Below are 13,890 nucleotides of genomic sequence, written 5' to 3'. Positions count from 1 at the left end.
TTTGAGACAAGTGCTAATCTTTCACCAAAAATATACAATTTTTTTTTTGTAATTTTTCTTGGCTCCAAAAATGGAAGCAAGCAAAAAAGAAAAAGTTAATTTTTTTAATTAACTTTGGGCACTACACATTCGGACCCCAAAGACTCCATAAACGAGAATTTAAGAACCCTAACACGTCCGGCAATACCTTCCTTCCCAAACCCTTGTGGTTGCTTACTGCCGCCGGTGATGTCCTTGCAACCACCGCCATCTCTTTCGTCTCCGCCGGCACCAACTCAGTTATCTCTTCATTTTTCTTTGCACCCTTCTCCTTCCATTCTTCCCCATCAGCCGCTCTCTCCGGAGTAGCAACTGGTGAGAAGTCATCATCGGGAGAAACAATAGAGGATTCATCGGTTTCTGGTGGAGTCTCCAACTCCGGCATTTCGGGACGACCCAGAACATCAATAACCGGCTTCTCACCAATCTGACGACCTGCTTTGTCTCGTCTCTTACCTCGGTAGCTTTTCCTGGATTGTTCGCCGTTGGTTAAATGTTCGTCAAAGGCTTCAATAACTTGATGGAGGAGTTCACGGTTAGGAGAAGAATCCCACCTGAACCAATAGCTGGTATAGCAATCAAAACAGTCACAATCAAAGATAGGAGACTTATGGTTGATGGTAGCGGTGGTGGAGGACGAGGAGGCATTTGATAGCTTTTTAGAGGATTTTCTCTTGGAATCTTGAGAGATGGAAGATGGGTTGTTTGGGTTTGAATTGGTCGTGGTTTTCAATGACCTGGTGATCATATAAGCAAGAACTTCACGGTCTTCAAGAGAGAGAACAGAAGCTAAAGTGAGAATGGCAGCAGGAAGAAGCTTAAGTACAGAGAAAACATCCCCATCTTTGTCTCTAGTCGAAGAAGAAGAAGAAGAAGAAGAAGAAGATGGAGATGGGTATACTTTACCTTTGTTCTTTATCTTCATGGGATTTCTGTGGTTAGTGGGTTGGGTAGAGAATAGAGAAGTAGTGGTTTGGGTGGTCGGTTTGAGAGAGAAGAGGGCGGTAGGGCTTTTTAATTGACTTGATAAGCAAGGCAAAAAATTAGACGTCAGGCACAGAGAGAGAGAGAGAGAGAGAGAGAGAGAGAGCAGTCACCGTTCCTTATTTTTCAGGTTATTGTGGTTTATGCTCCTCCCTCTTTTTACATGCTCTGGTTTGGCGCGTGTCCTCAACGCTCATCTTGTCTACTCTTGGCAATTCAACTTGACCATAAAATAAAGTTGCGCACTTCATTTTAAAATGATTTATTTAATAAGAAAAATTAAAAAAAATGAAGATTTAAGGCGCGTGAAGTGGCGGCAGTAAGTGGGGGATATTGCGAGTGGCATGCGGAGCTTGGGCATCACCGCGCAGCCACGAAAGAAATCGTACATATTTGCCGGAGGAAGAGAGGAGAGGAGAGGAGAGGAGAGGAGAGGGAGGCTAATAAGTAATAACGTGAATTTCGAAGGGCGTAATTGTCTTTTTGAGAATAATGGATAAGCACAAGGTACCGACCAAAAAGCAAGGAGAACAGTAGAAAAATAATTAAAACGAGCACAGAAAAACGGTGCGCTTTGGAAACATGCCAGTGTAAGATTGGTCAAACAAGTAAAGGTTTTCACTTTTACTTTCTCTCCGTTTCTCAAATTTTGACATTTTAACCTTTTTCTTAAAAGGCGAGGCCTACACTAGGCGGCGAGAGTAGGGGATCCTGCCTTTGTGTAGTGTTTTAGCCTCTCGTTCAAAATCTCTTATCAATTCAACTCCCACACCTCCCCCCCCTTCCGCTCCTTCTTGTTGGGCTTTAACTCACAAGATTTCCACGGTGGTCACCCAGCTCGTTTTTTAATTGAATTTGGTGATTTTAATTGCATCATAATTTTTTTGCTTTAACTTTAATTTTAATTAAAATTTAAAATCAAAATAAAAGATTTTATTTTAATTTAAAATTAAATCAAATTAAAATTTATAATTTTAATTAAATTTTAATTTAATTTAATATCAATTTTAATAAAATTCAATATTAATTACTAATTAAACCGATTTAATTTCAAATTACTATCCCAAATGAATGGCACATGAATAAGGTGTTTGTTTGTTATAAAGCGAAGGTAGGGATAACATGTGTACTTTCTCTATTAATATGACTTCTCTAAATACTCATATGACAATTGATCTGCAAGATAATACATGTTAGAACTAGTAGGGCTTTCCTATTTGACATTCTAATGCTTGAGTTAGGGCAGAAAAGAAATGTAAAAATAGAGAGAATGAATGTGTAACAATTCGAAGAATGTTTATATCCTCCTCGGTTAATGTTTATATACTCATTTATGCCCAATAGTACCACATATAATGATTTATATCAGTGACCCTGTGATATTCAGAACAACTTTTTGAAATGTCATAAAATAATTCTTATAAGGTGATATCATTGTTCCGACTCTTCTTAAATGGTGGTTATTGAAAGTCTAACATATACAGATCACTCGTAACTATTAAGTAATAAACTTATTAGGGGCAGCCAATTTATATTAATTTAGTTAGGTACTCTTATTATCTAAAATGAAAATATGTGACTTCTTATTAGATAGATAAAATGTTCATATGGCATTAAATGAGCTGATTTCTTACTTGAGAAGCCTTATCAACTTACGCCTTGAATATATATGACCTTTTGTGAATGATCATATGATAATTACCTTGATCGAGTAATGACTATTGTATTGTTATAACGACCTCATGTTACATGGTCCATTTAAGGTATATATATATATTACTTTAAAAATATTTACATAACATCACATGTATTCACATATTCACCAATCTCTCACGTTATACGTGTCATCTATCAGATACGTTAGTTAATTTATAAACAAAATATATCATCAACTCATCCAATCCATCAAACATGCATATAATTAATCATTTAAATATTTCTAACAAGTAAATAAAATTACAAAACTATTGATAATATCAATTTTAACCATAATCTCTATAACTATCTAAAACTAATGCCATAAATATATGCATATAAGTGATGAAATTACAATTAAAATTAATATTTCAATACAAACAAAGAAAAGAATAATTGATCATTTATTTATATTGTATTAATTGTATCAAAATTTTAGATTTTCATGCCACGTATCTTAGTTGAGTTAATATGATACTAAATTAAATATAATTTATTTTAAAATTTAAAAATTTGAAATTCAACTTAACATGATCAAGTTTGTACTAAAGAAAGGGGGGGAAAAGCCTCTAGAATTTTTTAACAAGTAAAAGATCCAAATTAAGGAAGAAACCGAGGGGTTTAGGAAGTTGCATGACGTAAATTAAGCAAAGACCATTGACAACTCTTGGAAGAAGAAGAACATTCGTTGCTTGTTCAGCCAAGAGAAGAGACCATATCATATGCAAATGGAAGTCGATATCAAATTTCAAAATGATACCAACTCTTTCATCATTTCTTTCAAAGATTCTTGTTTCTTTCGTCCACAACATCATCAACACAAAATTTCAACTTATTATAATATTATTTATTCTAAATAGATATTGAATAGATAATTATAGACAAAAAAAAACTTCAATTTTTTAGATAGGAGTACGTAAATACGATTATAATTAATTTAAAATTAAAATTAAATTGTTAAAAAAACCTTGAATTGGATAAAAAAATAAAATAAATTAAAATAAAAGGTATGAAACATGTTGGCAAGAATCATAATCTTGATTTTACTTTTGAGAAAGTAACAAGCCACTTTTTGATATTAAATATGTCAATTATTTGGTTCCCAAACAATAATAGTGCAGCAGCAATTGGGAAGATAAGGAAGGTAGCCCTATTTTGGAATTGGGAAAAATATATATTTTTTAATATATTAATTAAAAAAATATTTAAAAATAATTTAAAATTAAATTTAATAAATTTTAATTATAAAAATATTAAAATAATATTTTTTAAATTATTTTTTTAATATTTAAAAATAATATTTTTCTTCTTTTAGACCTTCACTTTCATTGCCAAAATAGGCAGGTAATGTTGTTGGCTGTTGGTTTCTGCCACCATCACACTGCCACGTGGACCAGTTCTCAACTAATGGGAACCACCTGCCATTAGATTATATTGATCTACGGAAAAATTATTTTTTTAAATATATTATTTTAAGGGTATTAGAAAATAATTTAAAAATAAATTTAATAAATTTTAATAAAAAATATTAAAATATATTTTTTTTTTAAATATTTTTTTCAACAATCACTTCGTTTATCTTTAATAGTGTTGTTCAAACTCCTTTTTAAATAAATCTTCCTAATATGTTAATAGGGCTATTTGAAAATTTTAAAAATTAATTTAAATTTTAATAATTATAAAATAAATAAATATTTTTAACTTACTTTTTTTAATAACATTTATTAATTAAACATTTTTAAAATTATTTTTGATAATATTTAAATTAATTTTTTAAGAAATGTTCTATTTTTTTATTATTAATCTGTTATATTGAATATTAAAAAATAAAAAAATACAATTTAATTAATATTAATAATAACAAAATGAATTAAAAAAATCAAATATACCATTTAACTAAAATTAGAAAGGATCTACTTTATATAGAAATATAAATCCATATATAAAGATATTTCTAGTGGATGCTTCTAATTGCCACCACAATTTTGAAGGCAAAGAACTATTAATTATACTTAACAGGTACCCATTTATAAGGAAATTAAGATTCCCACTTCCACCAATATCCCTTAGCCTCTCAACAATCAAACTAAAATACAATGTTGTTGAGAATTAATATGCAAATCATGATTTTCAAGCAAAGTTAACTTTATCCAACCATCCACTCTTAACTATGCTTACAAGTTCAAGCTTTGGAATATACTTATATTTCCCCTAACAAGAATCATTCAAGCAAAAGGGAAGTATTTAATTTTAACATATATAGATACACTGGCAATGGCTAAACACAACTGAGAAGATCTGCAATATGTGTCCAAAAAGCTACTGAAGAGGGAAGATTAATTAAAGATACTATGAAACAAAGATGGTTCTCTGCCAAAACTAACTCATTTTAAGTGAAAAAGCTATTGCAACAGACAACCAGCAAGGCATGCATGCTAATCAACTTTCTTGTCTGTGGATTGGGATTTGTTTGCAGCAGCAGAACGCTTGTCCTCTGCCATCTTCCAGTGAGTTTCATCCCCCTCATGGAAATATTTCTCGAAGGCCCGAGGAAGGAATCGAGGGATCAAAAATCCAAATAGATTGATAGAGAAATATAGCAGGTTCACAGCTGCTAAAATCCTCCCAAACCAATACCAGGCAATGTCCTGCAGAAAACATCAATAAAGCCTTACAGCATCTCGAATACAATGCCAGACAGACCCTTAATAGGAAATTATGAACTAGAACTAGAGAACTACCTTAGCTTGTGCATTAGCTGGTAGAGTTTTGTTAAGCCACACATCCTGTATCCAATCAAGAATGACAAAGATTCTCCTAACTGTGTAAAGCAATGGGACTAATGCTCTCACTGGTGGCGAGAAAAGTGACAACCCACTAATGATGTTCTCAGTATCTGAAATGAAAGCAAGAACAAATGAGGTGTTGCTGATCGAACTGCATGATCATCACCTCTTGCGAACCCACCTAAAACGTATGAAGAGGCAAGAACAGACCCACTCTGGTTCCCACAATAACATACAACCAAAAGAATTTGCTTCCTTGAAAAATCTCTTGCGAGCCAGAACTGACTCTGCCATTTGAAGGGAAGGCCAACCGAGAAAGCAATAAAATATAAGCAGAAGCAAATGCTGGGAATACTAAATCAAGAAGTGGGACAAGCCCAGTTGCCGAGAAAACCATTATGAAAGCAACAAGTTGGAGTTCGATCACGCGCAATGATCCCATTACTCCCCCTATCATAGTTTTCTCCTGTTTGTCGAGCTGATTAGGTTCACTTCTATCAGCTGTAGCTAGAGACACACCTGACATTCTTACTCACCTCCTCCTCCTTTTATATGTCTGTATTGTGAGATCAACCTACTGAAATCCAAATGAATTGGCTGAGAATTGTGAATAAAACAAGAAATTAAATGAAAAATTAAAATTAAAAAATCACAAATTTGGATTGATGGTCATAAAATGCGAAAGATGTTATTGAAAACAGAAGACATATATATTAATTAACAGGAAGAATTAAAGGGAATTTTTCCCCCTTGAAATAGTTCATCCAAGTAATCAAATTAAAAGAAATCCTAAAAGCAAAATCCAATATATAAAAGACTCAAATAACAAATTAAAAGTTGAAAATGCACAGATTTTATATATTAGTTTTTCATTGGAAGCAATCAAATTTAATTTGTTACAATAAAAAAAAATCTAAAATAAGCTTTATCAAGTTAGAAAAAAAAAAAAAAAAACAGAGAAGAAGAGAGCTTACTGAGATGAGCTTAATGATTCATTCAAAACCACAGCCTCCGAATAGAAGGGTCCATAGGACTGGATTTTGTGTTATAAATGAAGGTGGTGGTGGTGGTGAGTAGCGGTGTCAAGTGAAAAGTTCTGCCACGTGGCTTGCATGCAAGTGGAATATTGGTGATTTTCACACGTGTTTTTCCGTAGTTTTTGATCTTATCTTCATATCATCGTCCGATAATTTTTCCTTGTAGAAGCCAGCAGAAGGGATTTCTTTGCAGGCCTCTATGAACAACTTGATACCCAATATACCAAGCCCAGATAAACTCCAATGGATTTGGGCTTTTCTTTTTTCAAAAAAAAAGAAAAAAGCGATTTGCCTTGCCTTGTTCACTCTTATTTTTAATCTTATTTTTCCATAAAAATTAGTGAGTAGACTTCTTTTAGTAAGATATTTTGGTCAATTTTCACATATTAAAATTAAAATTCATAAAATTGACAATTTAGAGAGAACAGCATTGGAAGACATTAGTCTTTTATAAAAATAAAATATGTAGAATATATATTAATAAAATTTTAATCTGCTTCTCGATAAAGCTGATATATTAATTAATATATATATTTTTTCCATTTTACCAATTAAAGCTGTAGAAAATCTTTTAGAAAACGTAAAGCAATCAAATTATGGGAACCATTTTGGTAAGTCCAATAAACTCTTTTAATGGGTACAAATACAATTTAATTAGAATTTGATTTCTTATTTGGAACGTTATTCATTACTCCAAATTTGGCAAAGAAAATTGGCAAATGTAGATGATCCAAACTTGGAATTACTATAACCTCAAATCCCAACTAATCTCAATTTCTACTTTTGCATTAAGAGAGTGTCCTATAAGTGATTGATAATTTTAACAGAAATTTTACATGAACATCATCATGAGAATTTGAAGATGATAAACCCTAGCTGGTTATTCTTGATTAATCAAAGTTTTAGCCTATATCATCTCAAATTTACAAGAAACAACAGAAACTAACCATGGGAAAGGTAACCACAACCCAATCTTCTTGCTTGTTTGTTATCACTTTGTTCCTTAGGAACTTTGGTATATAGTTTACCTATTTTGCATTTTTAGAGGTTTGATGTATCTCATGAGCTACCGAATATGAGTTTTTTTTTTTTTTTGGTCTGTAAAAGAGAAAGAACAGGAAAATTTGGCAAAATGGTGAGCAAAATCAAAGTGATGGAAGGCAGAATGTGGAAGAGAATAGTAAAGATGTTGTGCTAAAAGTTTACATGCATTGTGAGGGATGTAGCAATAAGGTCTTCAAATGCTTAAAGGGATTTGATGGTAATGGTTAAATTGTTGATATCTCTCTCTCTCTCTTTCTATATATATATATATATTTTGGGGTTGCCCATTTATATTTATTGACCCTTTTGATTTGATGATTAGGTGTTGAAGATGTTGTGATTGATAATGAAAATCAGAAAGTGATTGTGAAAGGAAAAAACGTTGATCCAGTGAAGGTTTTAGGGAGACTTAAAAAGAAGTATAGTAGGAATGTAGAGTTGATTTCTCCCTTACCAAAACCAGATGATGGAGACAAAAAGGAGGTCCAAAAGAAACAAGAGGTTTGTGGATTACAAGATGATTTTTATTCTTTGATATGTTGGAAATTAAGATTTAAATTTTTTTAAATTATTTTTTAAGTATTATTAAGAAAATATTTTAATATATTTTTATTATTGTTCATTTTCCCTTTGTTTTTAATATTTAATTTTGTAATTTTTGCTTTTTTTTTTTGCAACTTATTTAATGTAGCCGAAGATGAAAATTATTGTGCTCAAAATGTACATGCATTGTGAAGGATGTGCAAATGACATCAAAAGAACTATTGGGAGGATGGAAGGTATCTAAGTTTCCCCTTATTTTTCACTTTCTTTATGTACTTTCATTAATTTACAAATATATATATATATATATATATATATATATATATATATATATATATATATATATATATTCAACTCTTTCATTTTTGTTTTTCAGGAATTATGTCTGTGGAACCTGATATGGAAAAATCATTAGTGGTAATAAAGGGATTGTTTGATCCACCAAAATTGATTGAAAAAGTTACTAATAAATTGGGAAAGTATGTAGAGATTGTGAAGCAAGAATTTGAAGAGAAAAGAAAAGGGAGACATCAAAAGAAAGGCAAAGAACAAGAAATTATGGTGTACCCTCCCCAATACCATGTGCAATACATCTACCCTTCAATGGTTTTGAGTGATGAAAATGTTTTTTCATGTGTAATTATGTGAAATTTTTGTTTTTTAATTGGGATTAATTGTGTGAAAATTTCAACTTAAACTCTATCGGATCAATGATACGTCTTTAATTTCTAAATAAAAAATTATTATGAAAAGGGTTTAAATTGAAGAACAAGTAATTTTTTTATTCATTCAATCTTGCTGTTTCTGATTCTTATTGTTTTTCATGTCCATTGCTAAGTTCCTCAATGATTTTGTAGTTGAATCATTATTATTTGTATGATTAACATTAATTATTGAGTTTATAATTGAGTAATTGAATTTTAAACATATCCATTAATCAAAGTATCAAATCTATCACTTAGGCTCCATTTTGTTTTACAAAAAGTTTTTTTTTTAAATATTTTTTACATTTTTTAATATTTAAAACACTCAAAAAATAATTAATAAAAAATATTTTTTTAATTAAAGAAAAAATTAAATTATTTTTTTTTAAAAATAATTTTATTTAAAAAAAGTATATTTTATTTTTTATTTTAATATTTATTTAATATAAATATATATTATTAATTTAATATTTTAATTAAATAAAAAATATTTTTAAATTTTTTTTTATTTTTATATATAAATTATTTTTTACGAAATAAATGAAATCTCATAGTAATATCTTTATATTAAATTTAATTTTGTGACATTGATGATAAGCACAATTAAAAAGAAAAACATTTATTACATGTTAAGTTGTGTTTTTTTGCCGACACGAAGGGGTATGCGAGATTTTTTTTTTTTGGGCAATCGATGGCACCACATAATGTGATGGGTCATCACCTATGAATCTGTCATGTGCCCAAAAAACAAAATAATTTAACAATATTTCCCACGTTTATCATTTAATTGTTTATATTTCGTTAAGTATACTATTAAATATATTATTAATTTTAATTACAAAATTTAAATAAACTATTAATTTTAATTAAAAAAATTCTATTAATTTTATATTATAATAATGATAATATTTTTTTTTTAAAATTAAAGGTTCATTTTAGCCTTTTAATTATTTTAAAATAGTTAATTGATTTTGTTTTATTTAAAATCAATTGGACCATTGATATTGATGTTTTTAAATATGTTATATAAACCCCTAAATTATTAAAAATAATGCAATTAACGGCCGTTAAATGTTTGTTAAAATAGTGTTTCAGAATATGATCTCTTCCTTTCCACCCAGTTTGAGTATGGCGAAGAAGAGGAAGAAGATAGATGGCCTCGTTCTCCACACCACTTTGAGGTCATCACTTTCTTAATTTCTTTTCTTTTCACTTCTTTGGATGTCACAAATTATTGTATGTGAAGATGGATTTGATACAATCTACATCCGGTGGTGGTCAAGGTTGGATTTAGCGATGCCCATTTGCAATCACCATGATATAAGTGCTAGCTCATCCTAGGGCATTCCTATGCATTTCTTGGACTACCATTTGAAATTCGACTCACAGGAAGCCCTTGACTGTCACTGATCCACGTTTTGATAAGTTGTGTGCAATGATTGTGAAATACTTCTCCTTGAAATGACTTGTGGAAAAGACAGAGAAGTCATTTGATGAATGCAGCTCTGCACATGACTGTTCCATGTTTCATTACTCTTTTGGTTTCCAAGCTGTACTGCTGGCTGTGGGGATTTGTAGCAATATTAGTTTTTTTGACTTTGAAAAATGCACTTTGGCTATGCGCCATTATCATACTAAGAAAATAGCGAGTTTAAGTTACATAATTATGAAGTCGAGTACGATTTTGATGATGATTTAGTGAACACTGTACAGGCAATATCATTCATTTCGGACAAGTTTAAGTTTTCCCCTTTCCAGTTAAATCTTTTGTTTGGAGCTCAAATCTCTCCCATGGAAAAAAAAATTGTTGTTCTTCTGTGAAATTGACTTACCATTTTCTACCTCCTTTATCAATTTATAGTATGAAATTGATGATAAATAGGAATTCATTTTTAAAGATGATGCCAAAATTTAAGGTTGTGTATTGCTATTCTTTTGAATTGTGTGAGTAATCCTGGAGGATGAACTTACCTTCATTAGTTCTTGTACAACTGCTGCTGTGACATTTTGGCAAGCATTCTTTTTACGTGTTTGTATCCTGTAATTTGACTCAGTATTGGAATGGTATTTAAGCAGATGCATGGGTTTTCTACTGAGTGGTTTCCACGATTGAGAGGTTAACTTGATCTCTGCTAATTTTGGGTCGATATAGCGTATTTAAAAATAATAAGGGTTTAATTGACTCTAAACTTTGTTTAGGGGTTCAATTGATTATTTTGAAATAATTGAGGGATTAAAATGAGTCTTTGTTTTTTTTTTTTTTTAATATCTGGCTCAAGTTTGCCCATCATGGTCCACCGGCTTACGTTAGCATCTCTCACCCTCATTGTCATGGTCAGAGGGAAAACGAAATTCCTCTCCTCTCTTCCTGGAGACCATAAATGCACCAGACAGTGCCACGTGCCATAAAAAATTCTCTCCCGCGTCGCAAATCTATCCGTTAACCCTAATCTCTCTCTCTCTGGGGGTCTCTGCAACTCTCTCTACCATTGAAGGAGAGAAAGATTCAAGAAAAGAACGGATTTTTATTTTTTAATTTTTAAGTTTTGTTTTCTTGATTCTTGATATAAAAGAGGACAGGTCAAATGGGGAAACTTCTATGCGATTCAACGGCCGTCGCCGAAACAACATTTCAACCCTCGTCGCCGGCCCTCCATTGGAGAGACCCTAATGGGGTTTCTCACGAAGGGGTTGATCTCGTAGACCAGAGTGTAATGACGACGACCACCACCACGTGGGAGGACGTGATTGGCCTGGAGGAACAGCAGAGGCGCCATTTACAGAAACTTCAAACCAAAGGCGTGCTTTGGAAGCATCCCGGGGATGGTAATAAAGACTCTACGCTGCCTTCTTCGCTGCTGAGATCGGTGGTTTTCAGGCTTTCTCATGGGGGAGAGGTGTTGCCAGACGGGAACTGCCTATTCACCGCGTCGCAGAGGGCAATGATGGCGCGTGAGATGGACGCGCGGGAGCTGAGGAGGCGGACGGTGCGGCGGTTCTCGGAGGACTTCGGATCTGCGAGTGATGAAGAGAAAGAAGTGATAAATGATGCTATTAAGCACATGTACTCGCCGGATCTGAAGAGCGGATGGGGGATTCATGTGGTCCAAGAAGTCAAGCTCTTGGCCAAGAAGGAGGATCGCGTCAATTTGGATTCCGCCATCGATGAGCTCCTGAAGCTGGGGATGCAAAGGTAAAAATTCTCAGATATCTTTGTGGTCGTTAAAGTTAGTGCCTTTTGCTATTTTCAAATGGGAATCTTAGCAGATTTTTTGTTATACTGTTGATGAAGATTGAGAACTGTTATTAAATAGAAGCATTTTATTGCAGACTGTTGCTGGTTTTAGCTCTTCTTGTTTTTTTTTATTATTTGCTTTTGTTATTTGAAGAGAAATGGCTGCCGAATCTATATACAAAGAGAGATGTCTTCCAGTGAATGATGGCCCCAGTTGGGCCAAATACATGTCAATCTCTGGTTCAACCGATGATGACTATGATATCATCACTTTGCAATATACTGAGGAGGGTTTGTTATCTGTAGATGAGAATAGAGAAGGTCATGCTGCGGCTTTTGGAGATGATATAGCAATTGAATGCCTTGCAAATGAGTTCAAGCGAGAGATTTATGTGGTAAGGATGAAATTTATGTAAATTTTGATTTGTTCGTTTCTTATTTGTAGGGAATGACAATAGCTTATTGTTCAAATTTGATTTGACGCAAATGGGTATTCAAATCTGTGTTGAGGCAAATGGGTATCCAGTATTCTTTCTAATCATTGGTAATGTGTTAATCGAACTTTTCCTATGGGTTCCTACTGTTTTTTTTTGTGGGGTGGGGGCGAGGGGCGGTGGATGTGTTTGTGTTGTTGTAATTTAGATTTAATTTTAGTTGGAGGTTATGCATTAATGATTACTGCTCTTTTCAAGCTTCTTCAGTTTTAATTTAGGTGTTGTGCTGCTTAAACATTGACAGGTGCAAGCACATGGATCTGATGCCATGGTTGATGAAGAGAATTGTGTTTTCTTCCTCCCACACCGTCCAAGGAGTGAAATTTGTGAACTTCCTTTCTTTCTATTTATGAAAGGAACAGGTAATGGAACTTTGTCATATTGCAATTCAGCATTAAATTATGCATATTCTATGAATGTGTGTGTTTGAATTTCAGCTGCTTTCTATATTGATTATCATGTTACATTTCTACTCGTTATGTGCAGGGTGGTGTGGTGCTGGAGCTGATCACTATGAGCCATTGATTGCGCATCCTTCTTCTCTTGTTTCCAACGAGAAGGTTGCTCTAGTACTTTGACTATAGTCCTGTAGTTTTGTGGCTTAGAAGTTGAATAGAAGTAGTCTCATTCTTTCCCTCCGCACATTATTTGATATCCAATGCTGTTAGCCTGATTGATGATTCTCTTGTGGATCAGGAGGATAAGTCGATGTTTTTTTTGTTGAGAGCATTAGAATCGATCTCTTGCCGGCTTCTGTTTACTGTGCTTGAGTTTTGTGAGGTTGATTTGAGTCGTCTAGGGTACTACTCTGTCCAGGCTGGAATTGTACCATTCATTTGTATCTTGAGCTGGATTAATATATATATTCAATGATAGATTCTGGAAATGAATTTTCCCTATTTCTTTGTTAAATAAAATAATTTTATCTATTGATTTCAATCAATTGTGAAATAATGATGAGAGTTTAGTTCTGTCTGCTCTATAGTTCAATTAATACTGAAAAAGAAATAATTGTATGTGGCAGTGAACGACACAAGCTGAATGGCGCTAACAACTGTAAGAAAATGAACATCAGAGAGTTGAAACCCCATCTTCCAATCATTTTGTGTTGCAAAAATCGTTAAATGGATTATTTGTGTGCAAGAAAATCAAACATGAAATGAAGGTCCTGAATCCTTGTAAGTGGCACACTAGCATCAAGTAATCAAACATGAAGTTAACATTGATATCTGGATATTATTGCACCCACCAGTTCATTGTTACTGTTCAGACTCGGTGACTATGGATTTGCAGTTGCAAAGCCTCCCCATTGATAATAAGGAGGGAAGG

The 13,890-nt window shown here is 32.6% G+C and overlaps 4 protein-coding genes across 6 annotated transcripts; 2 read left to right on the top strand and 2 right to left on the bottom strand.

Annotated features, from left to right (window-relative positions):
* Positions 1–1,389, bottom strand: LOC110632424 (uncharacterized). The gene has a single exon (XM_021780647.2). It carries the CDS (start codon positions 962–964, stop codon positions 122–124), a length of 843 nt encoding a protein of 280 aa, XP_021636339.1. The 5' UTR covers positions 965–1,389; the 3' UTR covers positions 1–121.
* Positions 1,390–4,942: 3,553 nt separating this feature from the next.
* On the bottom strand, positions 4,943–6,606 carry LOC110632423 (uncharacterized). The gene is made up of 4 exons (XM_058128862.1): positions 6,479–6,606; positions 5,715–6,081; positions 5,460–5,614; positions 4,943–5,366 (listed from the first exon to the last, which is right to left on the bottom strand). Exons 2-4 carry the CDS (start codon positions 6,028–6,030, stop codon positions 5,154–5,156), a joined length of 684 nt encoding a protein of 227 aa, XP_057984845.1. The 5' UTR covers positions 6,031–6,081; positions 6,479–6,606; the 3' UTR covers positions 4,943–5,153.
* An 883-nt stretch (positions 6,607–7,489) lies between these two features.
* Positions 7,490–8,776, top strand: LOC110632411 (heavy metal-associated isoprenylated plant protein 8). The gene is made up of 5 exons (XM_058128773.1): positions 7,490–7,498; positions 7,649–7,802; positions 7,908–8,086; positions 8,277–8,364; positions 8,505–8,776. Exons 1-5 carry the CDS (start codon positions 7,490–7,492, stop codon positions 8,774–8,776), a joined length of 702 nt encoding a protein of 233 aa, XP_057984756.1.
* Positions 8,777–11,215: 2,439 nt separating this feature from the next.
* On the top strand, positions 11,216–13,604 carry LOC110632426 (uncharacterized). Of its 3 annotated transcripts, none has more exons than XM_021780650.2 (5): positions 11,216–12,025; positions 12,222–12,462; positions 12,806–12,923; positions 13,048–13,121; positions 13,258–13,460. In XM_021780650.2, the coding sequence occupies exons 1-5, from the start codon at positions 11,418–11,420 to the stop codon at positions 13,432–13,434; spliced, it is 1,218 nt and encodes a 405-aa protein (XP_021636342.2). In that variant the 5' UTR covers positions 11,216–11,417; the 3' UTR covers positions 13,435–13,460. The 3 variants fall into 3 exon arrangements, with proteins under 3 accessions (XP_021636342.2, XP_021636344.2, XP_021636343.2); XM_021780652.2 differs by lacking the exon at positions 13,258–13,460 and adding an exon at positions 13,586–13,604 and having other exon boundaries at positions 11,218–12,025; XM_021780651.2 differs by having other exon boundaries at positions 11,220–12,025; positions 13,048–13,460.
* The last annotated feature ends 286 nt before the right edge of the window (positions 13,605–13,890 follow it).

Source organism: Hevea brasiliensis, chromosome 10 (assembly GCF_030052815.1).
Source record: "Hevea brasiliensis isolate MT/VB/25A 57/8 chromosome 10, ASM3005281v1, whole genome shotgun sequence".
Lineage (NCBI taxonomy): Eukaryota > Viridiplantae > Streptophyta > Magnoliopsida > Malpighiales > Euphorbiaceae > Hevea > Hevea brasiliensis.
The sequence above is the reverse complement of the archived record's forward strand: the minus strand, read 5'-3'. Positions and strand labels throughout refer to the sequence as shown.